Source organism: Podarcis cretensis, assembly GCF_951804945.1.
Source record: "Podarcis cretensis genome assembly, chromosome: 5".
Taxonomy (NCBI): domain Eukaryota; kingdom Metazoa; phylum Chordata; class Lepidosauria; order Squamata; family Lacertidae; genus Podarcis; species Podarcis cretensis.
The window spans coordinates 40541744-40560679 of NC_137174.1; the positions used below are offsets into that span (position 1 = coordinate 40541744).

Genomic DNA, 18936 nt, shown 5'->3' on the forward strand with positions numbered 1-18936 from the left:
ATAAAATCACATGATTAAAAAAAAAAAATTAAGGGGACAGGTTTGCACAATACAGAACGTCTTAATGAGCAATCTCGGCCATTCATGAGGACATGGGGGAAATGTAATGTGCCAAGCGCAGACAACAGATGTCATCAGTAATATTTCCTGCAGTGAAGCCAATCCATTTTTCCAGATTCAGAGGCCACAGGAATTGTTGGCAGTTCACATATTAGATTTTAGTGTGCTCCAAGGTCACTCCCATGGGGAAGGGGAATATAAAAAGTACTGAGAGAAGTGGCTACACGTTTTAGTTCACCTCCAAGCAACCTAAGGTCTATTTACATGAACACCATGTCAAGTTTCATAAACCTTTCTGGAATTATTAACAACCCAGTAATGTAAAGTTTCTCTCGAAGTCTTAAAGCACTTGAAGACTTCAGAAACCAACCTGTTTCCAACCTTCTTCTTTAAAAGAAAATTAACTTCAGTTTGTCAGAACTTGAGCAGCTGGGAAAGTTTACTCAGCTGAGCAAATATTTCTGCAGCCTGTTTGTGCACCTCTCGACTTCCAAGCTTCTGCAAGATGGCATTTAACTTAATTTGACCAGGACATCTTCATATTCGGGCTGATCTTACACTATGAGTTTGGGGTGTGGTAGGCTGTAGGCCTGAATGATGCAAGCTAGAAGTTGGATGCAAAAGTATCGGGCTGGAAAGGCAGAGAGAGAGAGAGAGAGAGAGTCATTTCCCCCATTCTCAAAGGAAACACAAACCCTGGACCCTTCGGATCTTACACAACTTGGAGACTGAGGGGGTGTGCAACACCTACATGGCACCACAGTGAGGTGGATGGGGAAGAAGTACATTTTGCACCATTTGCCAAAATGGAACACAGTGTCCCTAGCTTTTATAACCCACAATAGATTTGAGTCTTTTTTACCATTCCCTTCAGAGTCTTAAAAATTGACTTTTCCCCTCCTGGAACGCTATTTCCAGAGACCAGGCTGCTTGCTCAAGCAGCATTCCTTGCCGGCAAAAGAACAGGCGGTTCTGAAAACTTAATAGTGTACACACCAGAGCTGGATTCCAAAAACGCAGATGTCAGTTAATATACATCAATGAAAGAGATACCTCTTTCAAATCCTAATGCAACTTTGCACGTGAGCCACAAGTGGTTCCAGAACCCATGGATTCTTCCTTCTGAGGTTTTAAATATGTTTGGCAGCCTTCAAACCAGTATTTCCCCAAAACTATGCACCACGTGGGCACAGAGTCGTAACTAGGTCATCTTGTGCCCCTGGCAGAACTGTCCAGATTGCGCCCCCTAACCACGGACAAATTAGCTCTTCTTTCCACCTCTCCTCCAACCCACCCACCCATTCAATTCCTCATGCACTTTACCTCACACATATCAAATAAAGACCCTCTATTAAAAACCTTTCATTATGAGGCAATAATAAATATTTTTATTTATAGACATATTTTTAGCCGATTTTGCGGGGCAGGCCCCCTCACCTGTGCCCTTGGCAGGGGCCTTCCTCACCACCCCCTAGCTACAGCCCTGTGTGGGCAAGGACATTAAGTTACTGACACATTGCAATGCTACACATGTCTATTCAGAAGTAAGCCTTCCAAGTAAGTAAGTGGGGAATGCGTCACCTACTCCAAGGGCAAGCAATTCCATTGTTTGCAAATGACCAGATCATTCAATTGCTCCTGAAAGAGACAGAAGAATTACAGTCAAAGGAGGATTGCCTTTCACAGAGATGCAGCAGCCACAGGTTGTGGGCTTGCCTCCTTCCAATCAAGGAGACTCTCAGAACGGGGACTTGGTGCAGAACCATCTGTAAAGCAGACCTTTTAGGTGCAAGAATGAAGTGATGAGGAACGCATTACACAGGAGGAAATAGAAGTGTGCATTGGTTATCAGAAGTTTCTGAAAGCCGAATGTATGATGTGCTTACCATGCCTGCCTCTGCAGCAATACACCATTTTCTGTGCATTTCCAGTGTTTGCACAGAGCACTGTCCCTGGGTGAAGCCAAAAAAACAGCAATGACTAAATATAGACTGCATAGATGGATGCATGCCTATATCCTGTGGAAGACACAGATGTCAAACTACAACAAGACATCTCTACAGATAAAATTACATGTAGCGAAACCACAATCCAGAAAGGAGCCTCAGGCACATAAAAATTTAAAGGGACCAGATGTCCTAGCTCAGGGATGGGGAACCTGCAGGTGCTGGTGGACCACAGCTCCCCTCACAGCCCTGATCACTTGGCTCATGAAAGGTACAGTATGACTACATAGAATCATAGAGTTGGAAGGGACCCTGAGGATCATCTGTTGTTTAGTTGTTTAGTTGTGTCCGACTCTTCATGACCCCATGGACCAGAGCATGCCAGACACTCCTGTCTTCCACTGCCTCCCGTAGTTTGGTCAAACTCATGCTGGTAGCTTCGAGAACACTGTCCAACCATCTCGTCCTCTGCCGTCCCCTTCTCCTTGTGCCCTCCATCTTTCCCAACATCAGGGTCTTTTCCCGGGAGTCTTCTCTTCTCATGAGGTGGCCAAAGTATTGGAGCCTCAGCTTCACGATCTCTCCTTCCAGTGAGCACTCAGGGCTGATTTCCTTAAGAATGGATAGGTTTGATCTTCTTGTAGTCCATGGGACTCTCAAGAGTCTCCTCCAGCACCATAATTCAAAAGCATCAATTCTTCGGCGATCAGCCTTCTTTATGGTCCAGCTCTCACTTCCATACATCACCACTGGGAAAACCATGGCTTTAACTATACGGACCTTTGTTGGCAAGGATCATCTAGTCAATTATTAACCACTCTCAATTCCACCCTGATAACTGCCACCTGCCTGGATTTTAACTAACTTGTCTGAATTAATTTTAAGATGTTTTTAAATTAATTGATGTCTGTTTTTAAGCTTATTGTGTTGTTTTTATGATGTTAGCTGCGGGATACAAATAAAATTATTATTATTATTATTATTATTATTATTAGTCCAACCCCCTGCAAAGCAGAAATACGCAGCTGTCCCATATGGGAATTGAACCTGCAACCCTTGTGTTTTCAGCACCACGCTCTAACCAACTGAGCTATCCAGGCCCTCATATGGAAGGCTTCATGTTCCCCACCACCCTGGTCTAGCTCTTTACTTGGGACGGCCAAAGCTATGATGAGAAGGGAAGCTTGGCAAGATTCCACATGCAAAAGCTGGCAAAGGAGGCCATGGCCTGTTGTTTTGAATAAAAGCCACCCAGGGATGATGCGTTGCTTATTTTTCCGAAGTTTAATAGACGCAAAAGTGAGTCCATTTTTAATTTAAGACTACACCAGTTCCATTCTATTGCATTTCCCTTGCAGAAGTGTACATAATAGGAGTAAACAGTTTTGTGGTGTTAAAATCAAAAACAAGAGTGTGAGAGAGATCTTGTTACATAGAAGCAGCAGAAGCAGCAGTGTGTGTGTGTTTTTCTGTGTGTGTTTGTGCGCGTGTAGGGGAAGGGGGAGAGGAACAGGGGAATTATCAAGAGTAGCTAACATTTCATAGGTAATAAATACATTCCGAGGTGTTGCATTTCATTTCCCCCCAAGTCCACTGAAAAAGCACTCGCCAAGTTTGCTTCTCTCGCGTTAAGTAGCTTTGTGACTTTTGGTCAGACTAGCCCGTGGAGGGCTTTTTACTAAGCAGTCCAGGTGCTTGTTAAAACTTTCACAGATTATGAGTTGCGGGCCAGTCCGAAAACTCATCCTGCTGCCACGAGCACGGAAACCTTAAGATTCTCCCAGGGAAGTGTGTGTCAGGATGTTTACAGACTTTGTGAAACTCTAGGACAGCTGTGGTCTTATCTTCTGTTACCTTGAAGAAAGTGAAAAAGGGAGAGGTTACTGAAAGTGGCACTGCGCACTCAAACCAGAATTGTCACCAGAAATGTACACACAGCCACCGGTCCAAATATAGCGCGGGACTTCACAGTCTAAATTGGTCGCAGCAAACTTGAGAGAAGGCACAGGGACTCTAGAAGCTGCTCAGTCTAAAGGAAGAACCATAGCTAAAAGAAAAAACCACACACTGCAGTGGGTGGTGGGTGGGACGTGGGTGGCACTGTGGGTTAAACCACAGAGCCTAGGACTTGCCGATCAGAAGGTCGGCGGTTCAAATCCCCACGATGGGGTGAGCTCCCATTGCTCGGTCCCTGCTCCTGCCAACCTAGCAGTTCAAAAGCACGTCAAAGTGCAAGTAGATAAATAGGTACCACTCCAGCGGGAAGGTAAATAACATTTCCGTGCGCTGCTCTGGTTTGCCAGAAGGGGCTTAGTCATGCTGGCCACATGACCTGGAAGCTGTACGCCAGCTCCCTCGGCCAATAAAGTGAGATGAGCGCCACAACCCCAGTCGGTCACGACTGGACCTAATGGTCAGGGGTCCCTTTACCTTTACAGATTTTTTTTTTATTTTAAAAAAGAATAAAAACAATCTGACTAATCAAATCTGCTCACGCACATCTTGCTAAACCATGTTCTAGTGTTGGGGAGCCTGCAGCTCTTCAGATACTGCTGGGACTCCCAGCTCCCATCAGCACCAGCTAGAATAGTTAGTGATGATGGGATTTGTAGTCCAGCAATCTCTGAAGAGCCACAGGTGCCTCTTCCCTGGTTTAGTGTGACACATGAACACAGGCCTTCTGCCCTTTGCATGCATTACTTCAGATTTTGTTATACATCTGCAAACATGCTTGAAGATCCATCTGTCAATCCAGCCCTATGACAGACACGACTTTGGCCCTTAGCATTCCCTGTCCCATGATGCAGTCCGTCAAAAACTCTCCCCTCCCTCTCTGCTTACACTGGTAAGCTGACACATATTTCTTCCAGTCATTCATTTTTATATCGGGGTAGGCAATCTGGTGCCATTCAAATGTTACTGGACTACAATTTCCATCAGTCCCGATGGCCAAGCGGTCTGAGGTAGAAGGGAACTGCAGACACAACAATATCCGGAGGAGGCCAGATTGTCTATCCCCCATTTGAAGATTTGTTTTACTGAGCAATGCTGAGCATGTTTTGCAGCACACCACATCACAAATAAGGCTGCAATCACATACCTACTTACCTAGGAGAAACCCCTATTGAATTCAATGAGACTTATTTCTTATTAGACCGATATAGAATTGTGCTGCTTGTTAGGAACGGAACAAAATGCACATAACAGGGGGGCCACTAGGGGGTGCATCGGAAGATGGCTGACAATAACATCTCTCCGACCCACACGAGGTAATTTGGAGGCTATGATGGGAGTAATTAGCCTCCCTACCCCCCCAGGATGGTGGGGGGGACTGTCCTTGCCTGCTGTGCCTTATACCACCCCCGAATTTATGGGGATTGGGGCACTAGGCACAAAGCCCTCCTGTGGATTCCGGCACTCCTGGACGCCGTCCCTGATCCGCACCACTAGCTGCAAGAACTTCAAAAGAAACAATTTGGATGAAGGAATGCACATATCTCAAGGAAGGAGGGGGAGTAAAGACTGCTAACAGAAGAGATCACTGATAAAACAAGACAAGAATAAAACATGAGAAGATACGCCAAGATACGGTATGGCAAATGACTGATGGGGGAGGGGGAAAAACTTTCCTTTCTTTCCTTATGTGATTAAACAAGAATCCCCTCCCCTCACGAGTCAGAATTGTCATTTTAAGGACTTAAGCTGTGGATTTAAGGCTGTGTGGAGATAAACTTTTGAACCAAAGCATGTTTTAAGAAGAGCGTGGAATGTATAAGAGCTTTGGAATGACGCAGTTAAAAATGCCGTCGCCATATTGGGAAGTTCTATCGGAGGACTTAAGTCTGAGAGGAGAAATAGAGAAATAGAGATGTTTTTATATTGTGGGTGAAAGTCCTCAGTGGGACTTAAGAATGACAGTTCTGTAATTAATGATGGAAAGAGCGCTGTTATCTATGAAGGTGATGATATATGGAAACCATCTCGATTTGAGGATTAGAAGAATGGAAAATTCACACAGGATTATTATTGGTGTTTATCGGCTTAAGGAGACTATCAGAAAAGATCATAAAGAAAAAAGAGAAAATATATGAACAAGATGTGATGTGGAAACAGCAAGATAAGACTGGATAGAATTATGAACTCTGTTTGGACTGATTTGGATTGATTTGGACATTAACACAGTAGCAAGAAGATGATCAGAATCCCCCTTCGGATCTTGAAATATGGGTCCCCCCAACAAAATTTAAAATTCGGCTTTGTAATTCGGAATTTATGTGATGTGATTTAATTTGATTTGATTGGCAGGTTAATAAAAAATATTTAAAAAAACAAAACAAAATGCACATAACATACTTTATAATATATTAAATACTTTGGAATTTTAAAGCATAACCAGCTTGAGAAGCAGGGAGGGAGAGCTGACAAGATCCATTTCTGGAAAGAATTTAAGTAATAGAGATTTCTTATTTCTCGAGAATTTCACAAAAAGGAAGCAGTAGCAGCACGCGCATTGAAGTAAGTTACGGTAATCTTCACATGCAATATCAGCTTGTGCTGACAACTGAAAAGAAGCTTTCAAAACACTTAGGATGAAGTTACCTTAATAGTGGAACAATTCTTGCCAGACACCTGCTGCTTTAGAAATGGAATTAAATTTGTCAAAATGTTAAAAAAAATGGAAACATTTCAAGCATTTGATGGTTGAGAGATACTGTTCCTGGCAACCTTGAAATCATTAGCTGTAAGAGCATGTGATTGTTTTACATGATTTTAATTGTTTTTAGATGTTCTTATTTTTTATTGTATTGTTTAATCACTGCTGTGTTTGCCACCCTGAGCTCTTTTGGGAGGAAGTGGGGGGGGGAGAATAGAAATTTAAAAAATTAAATAATCACAACAATGTACTCCTTTTAGAACCAGTGGCCACTGAATTTTCATTTTGCCTTTCGTTGTCGCTGAGGTTGTCCAGTGTCCAACCACAAAACATCTGTATCTCTTAAGAGTTGATTTTAGGGATGTTTGGATCTGTTTGAACATTTTGTCTTAAATGATTTTAACCTACCCTGAGACTGAATGATGAATAAATGATGATAAATATACTTGTGATTATGTAACTTTCCTCAGCTTTTCAACATCTACAGAAGTTTAATAAATAACTCTACATTTTTTGATGCCTTAAGTAAAGAGGTCTCTTCCTGAAACAAGTGCCTCTTTCATAAATCCACAGAGATGGATCGAGTCCAAATATTACAATCAAAAGCTAAAGACCATTGTTTTTGACAACAAAAGAACAATTTTGGGTGACCATATTCTTGGAGACAAGCCCTGCGGCTGCAAGATACACCAGATAACACCACTTCTAAAAAGAAAAAGAAATCTAGCTCCAGAGTTCATGATTCATTTCAGTTTATAATAAAAAAACCAAGAAAAGAATAATTACATTACTAAATCAGGGACTGGCAGAAGGTAGATCTGCAGTAGGTGAGCTAACTCCCAGTTCTTAAAGCAACAACAAAATGGATCCCACCCTCTAAATTAGACTGTTGAAACAACGAAATCTTAGGAGAAAAACAGGAGTGGGTTTTCTGTGTCAAAGGACTGCAAGTTCCATTCTGGTGCCAAAAACAAGTTTCCTGGGCTGAACTCAGAGGAATCCTATTCCTTGATTCCAAATGCTGAGCTGCTCTGGTTAGTGGACCTTGGGTTTGTAGTGAAACCACCACCACCAAGAACGAAGAAGATCCAACAAGCTTGGAGCACATCAACTGCACTTGCACCGTAAATCGCACAAAATACTTATTGAGTTCTGGACCAAATACATAAAGAAAAACTGTGGCCACAGAGAACATACAAGTCACATGAGACTCTCCAAGGCTAGCTGTGTTTAGCAATATGTACCTACGCTTCAGAGCTTGGATTTCTAAACTGTTTCCCAGAGAACCCAATGGCTTCTTGGAAACTTATCAGGTTCCTCAGTGAGAAGGACCAGCGATAGCAGAGAAACGTCTTTGGCTGACAGCTTGCTTACTTTTACCAATCTTTTCCTGCAATGCGCTACAGCAGAGCTAGACTGCTAGATGCACTCTAGTTCATACTCTCCATGCTCTCTTCATACTCTCCAAGCTGCCCAGCATGCTCCAGTTCAAACCACAAGGGCACAACAAGGAACACCTTGCTCACTGATGGGTTCCTTGGATGTTTTTAAGCAGAGGCTGGATGGCCATCTCTTATGGATGCTGTAGCTGAGTTTCCTGCACTACAGGGGGTTGGACTAGATGAGGAGAGTGGTGGTGCTGTGGTATAAACCACTGAACCTCTTGGACTTGCCGATCAGAAGGTCGGCAGTTCGAATCCCCGCAATGGGGTGAGCTCCTGTTGCTCTGTCCCAGCTCCTGCCAACCTAGCAGTTCAAGAGCATGCCAGTGCAAGTAGAAAGATAGGTACCACTGTGGTGGGAAGGTAAACTGCATTTCTGTGTGTTCTGGTTTCCATCATGGTGTTACATTGTGCCAGAAGTGGTTTAGTCATGCTGGCCACATGACCCAGAAAGTGGCCTGTGGACAAACGCTGGCTCCCTTGGCCTGAAAACGAGATGAGTGCCGCAACCCCATAGTCGCCTTTGACTGGACTTAACCGTCCAGGGGTCCTTTACCTTTACTAGATGACCCATTGTCAAGGGACAATAACAGTATCTCTCTTCAACAATTCCCATTATTTTTGTTTCTTAATGAACTTCAGCATGGGCATTTGTAACCCCCCAGCTACCCACCCAATAAAGCCAAGATCACTGATTTATCTCCTCAAGGAAACCAGGCTTTTTGTCTTGACAACTTCGATTTCACTCATCTCACTTGTATTATACTTCTCACAATCCCAAAAGCTAGACAGGAGTAGCACTGCTTTAAAAAAAAAAGACAACCCAAACTAAGAACATTTCTGAGAGTACAATCCTATAATACCTACTTAGAAGTAGGCCCCACTGAGTTCAATTGGACTTGCCCCCATGTAAGCTAGTACAGGGTTCTATCCTCAGAAATATGGGAACAGGACAAAAGCTCCACCAGCACAGAGGCCGTCGTATGTTGGTGTCATATTGGCGATGCTACAGAGCACCAAAAGGGGAGGGGGGAAATCATAGGGCTATAATAAAAGAAATCTTGCACTTCTCGCAAGCATTTTATTCAGTGACTGCAGATCTGTGATCAAGACTGCAAAAACAAAAACCAAACTCCGAATCAGTCAACCATAAATTTTGTTTGGCCACCTGCTAAAACACTAATTGGCCTTTCTTCGTTATGCAGCCCTGCATTCTTATTAGCCGCTGCATTCTTATTAGCCTCTGACAGCTACACATTACATTTCGTGGCTGCTTAACAGCAGGGCTCCACACTACCAGAGTGCAGCTGGTCATCATAGATTATCTATTTCTAGGTCAGATAACTGCAGTTATTACCCCGACTTCCCACTAAGCATTTTTTTTCCAGTCTTATCGCGTGAAAACCAGTTTGAAAAGACTGCATCTGAGCCCTCTACAGGGGGGGAAATGATAAAAAAACCAAATTACATTAGCACTTTTATTTCAGCACTATTACTGCCTGCAGTTAGAGAAAATCCCTTAGAATTAAGATATGCGGTCAGAGGCCCAGCCTTCGCTAAGAAGAGAAGCCCTTCAATTTACATGAAGTGATCTCTGGAACTTCCTCAATTTCCAGCAGAGTTGTTCATTTGCCCCTTTCACACAGACACTTATTTTCTGCATCCAACTCTCGGTCATCTTCGGTAGCCCTGGAAACAATTTCCGAGGGAATGGTCTTTGCTGAATTGACTGGTTTTGGCTGAACAAAAGAGTTGACCAGCAAAGTTTTACAGATCTGAGATAACTGAAACTAGAGAACAAAAGGAGGAGATGATTTTTCTGGGTGGGATGGAGGTTAGGGGGAGGTTAGGGGGAGGTCTTTGGTTGCGTTCAATGACTGAAAGAGAGAAAGCTGCTAGAAAGGTGGTTATCTTCTTCAGCCAAAGCCCAAATACCAAAGCATAACAGATTAACTGCTGTTCAGATGCTGAAGCGCCTCCAAAGTGAAGCCATCCCATCTAAAGCAGGTTCCACAGCAATGCTTTTCCTTCTCCACTTCCTTCAGGAGCTGCTGTGGTTGTGGATAGATTTGATTTGATTTTTAAAGGGGAAAAAAAATCAATGGTGACTTTCACCTGGAAGCTAGTGGAAGAAAGCTCACTGAGCAAAGTGGGAGTTACATCAGAGTCAACCTGCGCAGAATCAGGCTGCTTATAGGATGACTTCAGCAAACAACCATGTGGATGGGACAATTGCACCCTGCCCACATACTTGCATCACCCCACAATATTTATCTCCATAGGGTGGGGGTGAGAATCATGTTAGAAACTGAGATATGAAAGCTAGGAGCGAAATGGCACCTTAAACCTAGGTTATGGGCACCACAACCAAGTGCCTAGGCGCACTTTTTAATAACAAGAATACAAAGCTGAAAAGGAATGAACTGCAGCTAACATCCTATGTTCATTTTTCACATGGTCTAGTCCTCATCTGAAGACTGTAAAAAACAAAGACATGCACCCCCCTCTGCCTTACCCCTCCTAATATTCTTATGAGGGTCCCTTCTCTAGTCTTCAGAGAGTGGCTGGAAGTAGGGAGGCAGAAAAGGCTCCTCTTTTCCTTCCAGCAGTGGCAGTTTTAATCTGAAATCTTAGGCGCAGTATTGTGCCCAGAGCTCAGAAACTGCTCACATTAATGAAATTCCCTGTCGCAAAACGCGCCTAGAACAATGGGAATTTCGAACGCTGGGTGCGAAGCCAGGAGGTGGGGTTAAGTATCCCTTCTCCTACCTTATATTTATTTTCCCCAACCTGGAGTTTGTCATTCTGCCCAAACGTTACAGTTCCCAGTTGTTACTATTCCTACCTTGAGAAACTTGGTTTAATTCGGCTAGACACAGAAGGGGAAGGGGGAACTTTAGCATGTACCTCAAATAAATTGGATTGCTTTGGGCAGAGAAATCCACAGAGCCATATTCTTTATGCTGAGGAAGCTATGAAGAAAATTAGCCGACAGGATGAACCAGCTGATATCTGCCTGTTGCCTGGCAGCTAATGCTCCAAGAAGCTGTAAAAGAGGGTCTGTGCATTAGGTGGAAGGGGAAGCAAGAGAGAAGTGCAGAGACCCACATGGCTCAAGAGCAACTAGCAACGACTATGGCTTAGAAATCAGTTTCCAGATGCCACAGGTAGGGGGGGAACCATATATAGGCACAATCCCCAATTACTGTAGCAAAGCTCCAGCCATTTTGCATGTTAGGTTAGATAGGCTGGTGGCAGGGGAATCCTCAAGTGCACTCACTTAATGCTCACAGTGAATGTGCCGACCCAGACGTATAATTTAATTACCAATATCCATTTTAAGAAGTTGCTGGTTTTACATTTGCTTTAAACGGATTGCAACAGTCCATATAAGCGGTGTACAAATAAAATTGAAAATATTTGTACACCACTCAGAGATTTTTTTATTTTTTTAATTGAGCAGACTACATTTTCCCTAAGTTTATTCACTAAGTATATTTCTGAAAAAAAGGATTTTGGAAGATATGCTGAAAGAATGCGAAAAAAGAGAGAGGCTAAGAAGCTTCTCCAACAGGATGTATAATACATAAAAATATGTTTTTGAAACAATTTTATAGAAATATTTCATAGCAGCCATTTAATGCTGGCCATTTAGCAAATATACGATGTAGGAGAATAAGGACACACACACACCCCATCCTTTTTTCTTTTTTAACAGGTAATGTAGACTTGCCGAGCCTAATGACTGAAGTGAGAAATGATGAAAACAGCAATATAGCATTCCCTGTAGCCCCTTGGTTATGTATGTTTGGGGCCAGAATATAAAATGAGTTAAGAAAAAAAAAGCATGAAAACCAAGCCCAAATTCTGCATTAATAATAATGTGCACCCTGATAGGAATTTAGTTTGCAAAGACCTGCTTAGTTGGTTTGGAACAATTTATTCTGAACTCACAACCTGAATTCTGGCAACAATGGACAGCTGCTGAAGAGAAATAACAAGCCATGGCAGCAGGATGAATACGAAAGTGGAGAGCAGGAAGAGACCCAAGAGTGGGGTGGGAATAAGGGCATAGAAGTCCCTTCCAAAATGGCAGCTTGGTTTCCCAGAGTCTGTTTTCATAACCAGAGTCAAGTCCTGTAGCATGTGAAGAAATGATGAAGAGGAATGCACTGAGCATGTGTCAACTCCCTTTCATTCACCATGGAACTGACACCACTGGCTCTCACGTTTTCAGGCTTTATAAACAGGGTTTCCAGTATAGATGGTCTTGTTTCTAAGCAGGTCTGGTCTCCAACACCTCATGTGAGAAATCAAGCACCGTGCAGGTCCTGCCAGCACATTCCAAATGTTGCATCTTTTAAACAAAGTTGGAGCTAACATACAGCAGATTACACTCAAGATCACCCGCATTTATCAAACTGCAGGAAACAAGAGACAGTGTTGTGTGATATAGATGGTCTACGAACATCCAGTATTCAGGTTTTCTCTACCCGGATTTCAAAAAAGGAAGCAAGTAACAAGCTCTGACAAGCTAAGGGATTAGCAATCCTTACTACAGCAAAGAATATAACAGAGGGCAGGAATGAGACAGGCAGGCAAGTGTCTACATGGAGGCATGCGCTGGGTGGGGGAGCACCATTAGTGTGCCCCCCCCCAAGTGTGTGAGCACAATTTCATCAAGTTTTGAGGAAAAAGCTACCCAACAAAAAAATAGTTTACTGATGATGGTGATGATCTCACAGAAATACAGGGTATCTAGATGGTACTTTCCATAACTTCATTCCCAGTTGTCATTTGTTTAAAAAAGACCCCAAACAAAACACTCCAGGCCACACAGAGGAATTCCCTAAATTATATTTTCTATTATACGCATCACATCAATACAAAGCAATTTGTAGGGAGTGCTGTTGTGTGTTCAGGTTCCGCTTGCAGGCTTCCTGTCAGCATCTCATTGGCCAGTGTGAAAACAAGACACTGCACTACAGAGGCCTCTGGCTGATCCGGGAAGTTTTTCTCAAGTTCTTATTTGTCATGAGGGACAACAAGACCCATACAAGACCAATTTACAGTTGTCTTTCAATAAGGGTATTTGGCAAGCTCTCTAATAAATGCTGACTTAATCCCCCCTGCCACTGAAAAAGCTCTAACTCCAAACTTTCCAATTTCAAAAGATGGAAAAGATACTCTGGGGTGACTTGGTAGTGACCAGGACTAAGCCCTTAATATACCCAAACTTTTATATCACAGTGCAAGATACCCCAAAAATGCACACTTTTAATAGTGTACTATGCAGCCCCTTTGATTAATTCCCACTGAAGCGGTTCATCCCTCTCACTTTTAAAAACTCTGAAAAACAAACTCCAATCACACAGGTGCTTAAGTCAGCTTGTGTAATGCACGTGCCGTCTCCCAAATGCACTTACCTGCAACTGAAGCCAAAATTATGTTTCAAACTGCGTTAAGAGGTCTCTTATTTCTGGGGTCAGGTGTTCCACTGCCTTGGCAGCTTCTGTTATAGCTTTCCGATACATCCCTTTCTTCTTACGATTAAATCGCAGTTTGAAATATTCAGAGAAAGGGGAGAGTTTTGAGAGAGACAAGAAAGATGTCGTTGGAGAACCAAACCATGAAACTTTTGCTTCTTGCCAGGAAGGGTCTCCATTCTCCTTCTGGCTGACGTTTATGTCAAGCACACGGGCCGGCCACCAGGGGAAGCCATGGATTTTGCCCCAAACGATATCCCCGACTGAAATAGTCCTTCCATCTTCTGTGATACACTTTGCGACACTTTGCGTGTGCAGTCTTACTGTTAATGGGGGCACAATCTTTCGCTCATCTTTCGAGGACGAAGAGACGGACGCATCGTCACCAGGTAAAAAGTCACACATGTCTGGCGATGTTACTTCCGAGCTAGAAGATTTGGATTCGTCTAGGCTGTCATTGCTACACACCGATAAGCTAGAAGAATCCGCTTTCCTCTTACGGTAATTCATAAGGAAAGCCAAGTTATCGTGTCCATCTTTACCTTGGGGAAACCTTTTGAAGTCGTCGTCTTCACAGGAGCTCCCTGAAGACATCTCGGCTAAACTTCTATCCGCAGACTCATCGGTATAAAAAGAAGCAGCACGAGACTCTCTGTGACTGGGAAGGACATTCATCTGGTCGATAAGTTCTGCTTTATAAATTGAAACGTTGTCCCCTTCGTTGATCCGATGGGGTTTCAGCCTGATCTTGGGAGGTGGAACATCTGCACTGGAATGCACAGGCCTGGTTAACTTTAACTTTGGAATGGAAGCAAGCTGACTGCCTGCAGACTTATCCACAAAACATTTGGTTTCCCGATCCTCTTCCGAGTCTCTGGTCTCCTCTTGGTCCTCCCCTCTGCTCTGAGGACAAAACAGCTTCCCTGAGCCATGAACCCGGGAGGGGATTTTCACCACCTCCCCTTTACCTTGTGGGGTGCTGTAAGATATTTTTATAACCGGAGTCCTGTGCATCAACTCCCTGGGGAACTTCTCCTCCTCCCTCTTTTCTCTTTTGCCCCTTTTCTCTCCGTAGTCGGACTCGCTGTGCCTCTTTTGCTCCTTGTCCTCGGTGCTCAGCTTCCTCCTGGTTTTTGTGTTCTGCCTGGCCTTGTTCCCCTCCTCTGGGCTCAGGGTGTTCTTGCACTTCTCACAGAGCACTCGCCTAGGTCTCAGCCTAATGGTGCTCATGATGAGCCGGCCAGGGTCTCTATTGCGGGACAAGCGTCGCTTTGTCCTTTTTATAGTCCTTGGAGGGGGCTGAGGCACCCACTGATTATATGAGCACCTTAGCCACAACGGAGGGGGGAAGGGGGCTCCCTCAAAATAGGGAGGGTAAGGAAGAACATTGCCTGACGGTGGTGGAGGCAAGAGGGGGGGAACTTGTTCCTCGCCGTTGACTTTGGTAGGCTTTTCGTCTAAAGGCCACTGCCCAGTCTCCAACTGTATGGGCTGCCTGTCTTCAGACGTCCCGTTAGTGCAAGTTTTATCTAGAGGCTCATCTGTCTTTGGTAACGAAGCTGGTGGAACACAAAACAACCCAGACCTAGAGCAACGTGGGTAGGGAACAAAATAAAAGGTGGGGGAGGGGGGAGAGAGAAACACAAGATCAGAATCAATTTAACCATCCCTAAAAATTACAGAGAGAACAGTTTGAAAATATTTCTACACAGCAGAATTTGAAAGCATCCTTCTTATCTCACAACTCTGAAGAATATCACCTACCGCTTTAGAAAGGTAGTTTTGCTCTTTGTATGGAGTGCCCAAGCAAAGCTATGTGCTAAAGATTCCTCTTGTGTGGCCAGTGTTAGAAACTCAGGTATATAAGCTAGGGGCCAAATGGTTCCTAGGTTATAGTTGCCAAAGTGGAATGCCTAGTTACCATTTTGGAGCCCGGCAGCTCTGAAGTCTTATTTTTCAAATGCTGGACCAACTGTGACATCTGGCTAGTTCAGATGACAAGCTTGAGCTAGGTTAAGAGCTTTGAGAACTTAAAGAAAAGTCACTTTATCCAAGGACAGTCTACATATATGTTAGCCAGTTCCTACCTCTTTTTTCTTAATGGTGACACGGACCATACATAACATTAAGAATATTCTTCACAACTGTGAGCAGGGCAGTGGGGTGGGGTAAGTGAAGACAAGCTATAATAGTTAACTATAATATTTTTCACTGCTCCTGCTCAGCCTGAACAGAAAAAGCATTTTGGTTCCTGAAATTCACTCTTGATTGTGCAGATAAAATATAACTGATAGAATTCTACAGGATGGGGTATTAGCGTGTGAAAACAGTCAAGATCCAATTATCCCCAGGAATGCACCTCCAGATGTTGGAAATGTCAGGGAACATCCTATTACCTAGGCATCTTCACTTGGTTGCAAGTGGACAATAGTTAGGTGCAAAATGCGCCTGGCTAATTTTGAACACCATGTGTTGCACACTAAAAAGTTCCAATGAAAAGCAAGCACAACGCAGGAAGGGTGAATTGTGCATAGCCATCAAGTTCTCAAGATAGACACTTATGCTGTGGGCCTTCCCCCCCAAAACAACAACAACAACAACAACAACACCTTAGCATTGCTTGGGAACTCTCAAGGAAAAGCGGTCCTCTTCACACAGCAGTCATGATGGTGCCAGGTGACAAAGCTACTACTTGTTAGAATTCCTGCTCCATGATTGCAGCCATGGGATTGTTGTTTATCACATGACGGTATATGTTTTGACTTCACAGAGTGGGAAGTGACGGGGACAGGACGTTTGTGATACTGTGTTCCGTGAAGTGGGACTATCGTCCTTTGTTCTTTTTCTCTTTCCTGTCTGATGCTAGAGAGAGAGGGAGCCATGTTGCAGTGCTCCGTGTGTGTTTATATGTAAATAAAGTAGATTAGCAAAAATGCTGAGTTGCTGAGGTCTGTCACGCAAGGTGCGCAAACTCTGCAGATCCCTAAGTGTGCCGGTGTCTGTTGGCATCGGTCGCTGTGATGTTCGGGCTGAAGAAAGCTTTTGAAGCTCCCGAACGATCGACCAGGAGGGAGAGAACATGCCAGTCGGACATGTGTCTCTGCCAGGGACCTACTCAAGTGTAGGGACAAACTGCATATGAAGAATTCCAACCTGTGGTGAAGCATGCTCACACATACAAAACAATGTGGAGAAAGAAGCAAGAGTGAAGATTGTTGGGGTTACATATATAGGTACAAAAAAACAGACCCATTAAGACAAAGGCTTATAAACTGAAGACAGCAAGGACTGTGACATCTTATTTATTGGGGCATTCATTTGATGATGGGCTTCTGCACCAGACACAAAACTCATTACTCATTATGCAAGCAATTAACCAGTTGTTCTTCTAGGTGCCCCAGCATTTCTGAGTAACTGGTTCCCAAGGAACATACTGGCTCTTTTCCTGTTACTCAGCTCCCATGAGGAATCCTGAAGTTTGTAAATTATATTGCACCTGAAAGAAATGAACTAGCTGTTCTCAGGCCACGTAAGGGTGGAGCAGAAAGTTTTCTAGTGAACTCTCTGGCTCAAAAGGTGACAGGTAGATTGGGATGTTAGAGGAGGACTGGGGAGAAGACACGGAAATTGAACCTTACTTCTCTTTTCTGTGGCCTGTTTGTTGCTGCTGCTGCTAGGACCACAGACCTGGTGTGATTTGCTGCCCTCACCAGTCTCGAGGGCAGTAAGCTCTGACTTCTGAAGCCAAATCAGAGCAAAGGCATTATATAGGCCAACCTCATTGGCTATGTGGCACCATCACAAAGCCAAATCTGAGTGACAGCGGTGTTCTCTCCACATTATTTCAGCATCATGGGAGCAGCAAGGGAGTCATAAGTACCATCCTAAGAGGAATGGGTGTTCTCTCTTTGCAATTTATGAAGACAGTGAGGGAGAAGTAAGAGCAACAGTCATTTCAGTTCATGCTCTACATTCCGGATACCCAGCCTTTTAAAATGCAATTCCTGTTTATATCATATCATTAATGAGTAAACTGAGGATGGACAAACATGGGTCCATTTCATTAGAATGAAAAACATACCTTTGTCTATTTGATGTCGCTCACCTCCCCCACATTTAGACTAGATTAGCCCACAGGAAATAAACCCAGACTGTTGAAAATAAGGCTTATGAAATAAACCTTTTTTTGGGTATAATCTTCTTTCAAGTAAAGCCCTTAATAGCAAGCAAGAGCTTGAAGCAACCGAGACTGCTGAATATTTGTTTAGAAGCAGGCTTTTGATGAAGGTCAGAAAAATGCTTAGAGACGAAAAATTTATTTTAAAGCAGCCGGTCAGTTATCTCATCCGCCTGAGGAGAAGGCAGGTTTTAAAGGCATCAAGGAGGATTAGGGTAAAAGTGTTTAATGTTCAGAAGGTTGGTGGCAACTGTTGCCTGCAACTTGGATCTGAAGACCAAGTAAACTCCTCTTTCACCTCTCTCCTGTCCCCCTATAACCCACCCAAAGCCCCTCTGAATGGTCAAGAGTCCCTCCTGAACAGCACGGTGCCATGGCAGGGAGCAGGGGGCTTCGGGGTATGTGTGTCAAATTGCCCAAAAGGAACCTCTTGCCATCCCCAAAGCTGAAATGGCATGGATGTTAACAGCCACTACAATGATAAGTTAAAGGAGTTAAAGAAACAATATACAGTGGTACCTCAGGTTACATATGCTTCAGGTTACATACGCTTCAGGTTGCAGACTCCGCTAACCCAGAAATAGTGCTTCAGGTTAAGAACTTTGCTTCAGGAAGAGAACAGAAATCGTGCTTCGGCAGCATGGCAGCAGCAGGAGGCCCCATTAGCTAAAGTGGTGCTTCAGGTTAAGAACAGTTTCAGGTTAAATACGGACCTCTGGAACGAATTAAGTACTTAACCTGAGGTACCACTGTACTGAAAGTTAGGATTTTCAACAGCCTGGTGCAAACCCATATACAGTCGTACCTTGGAAGTCAAACGCCTTGCAAGTCGAAAGCCTTGGCTCCCAAACACCGCAAACCTAGAAGTGAGTGTTCCGGTTTGCAAACGTTCTTTGGAACCCGAACATCTGATGCAGCTTACACGGCTTCTGATTGGCTGCAGGAGCTTCCTATGGCCAGTCGGAAGCCGTGCCTTGGTTTCCGAACGTTTTGGAAGTCGAATAGACTTCCGGAACGGATTCGACTTCCGAGGTACCACTGTACTCTATAAGCTGTGCATGGCATGGATCTGAATATAACTTCTACTTTTGCCCTGAAGTTAAAAAACGAAACAAATATATATATAATTATTATGCCCATTAACCACCAAATTATTAATATACATAGGCCT

At 43.7% G+C, this 18936-nt stretch overlaps 1 protein-coding gene and 1 long non-coding RNA gene across 5 annotated transcripts in view; both read right to left on the reverse strand.

Moving 5' to 3' along the window:
* The window catches only part of LOC307217358, a 222483-nt gene that overhangs the window by 20060 nt on the left and 183487 nt on the right, over nucleotides 1-18936 (reverse strand). The window lies entirely within an intron of this gene.
* The window catches only part of PWWP2B (PWWP domain containing 2B), a 35171-nt gene continuing 19506 nt past the window's right edge, over nucleotides 3272-18936 (reverse strand). For all 4 annotated transcript variants that reach the window (XM_079978441.1, XM_079978438.1, XM_079978440.1 and 1 more), the window contains exons 3-4: nucleotides 13529-15173; nucleotides 3272-3860 (exon numbers count right to left, since the gene is read on the reverse strand). In XM_079978441.1, coding sequence (XP_079834567.1) covers nucleotides 13547-15173 — 1627 coding nt within the window. In that variant the 3' untranslated portion in view covers nucleotides 3272-3860; nucleotides 13529-13546. The remainder of the gene's footprint in view (nucleotides 3861-13528; nucleotides 15174-18936) is intronic.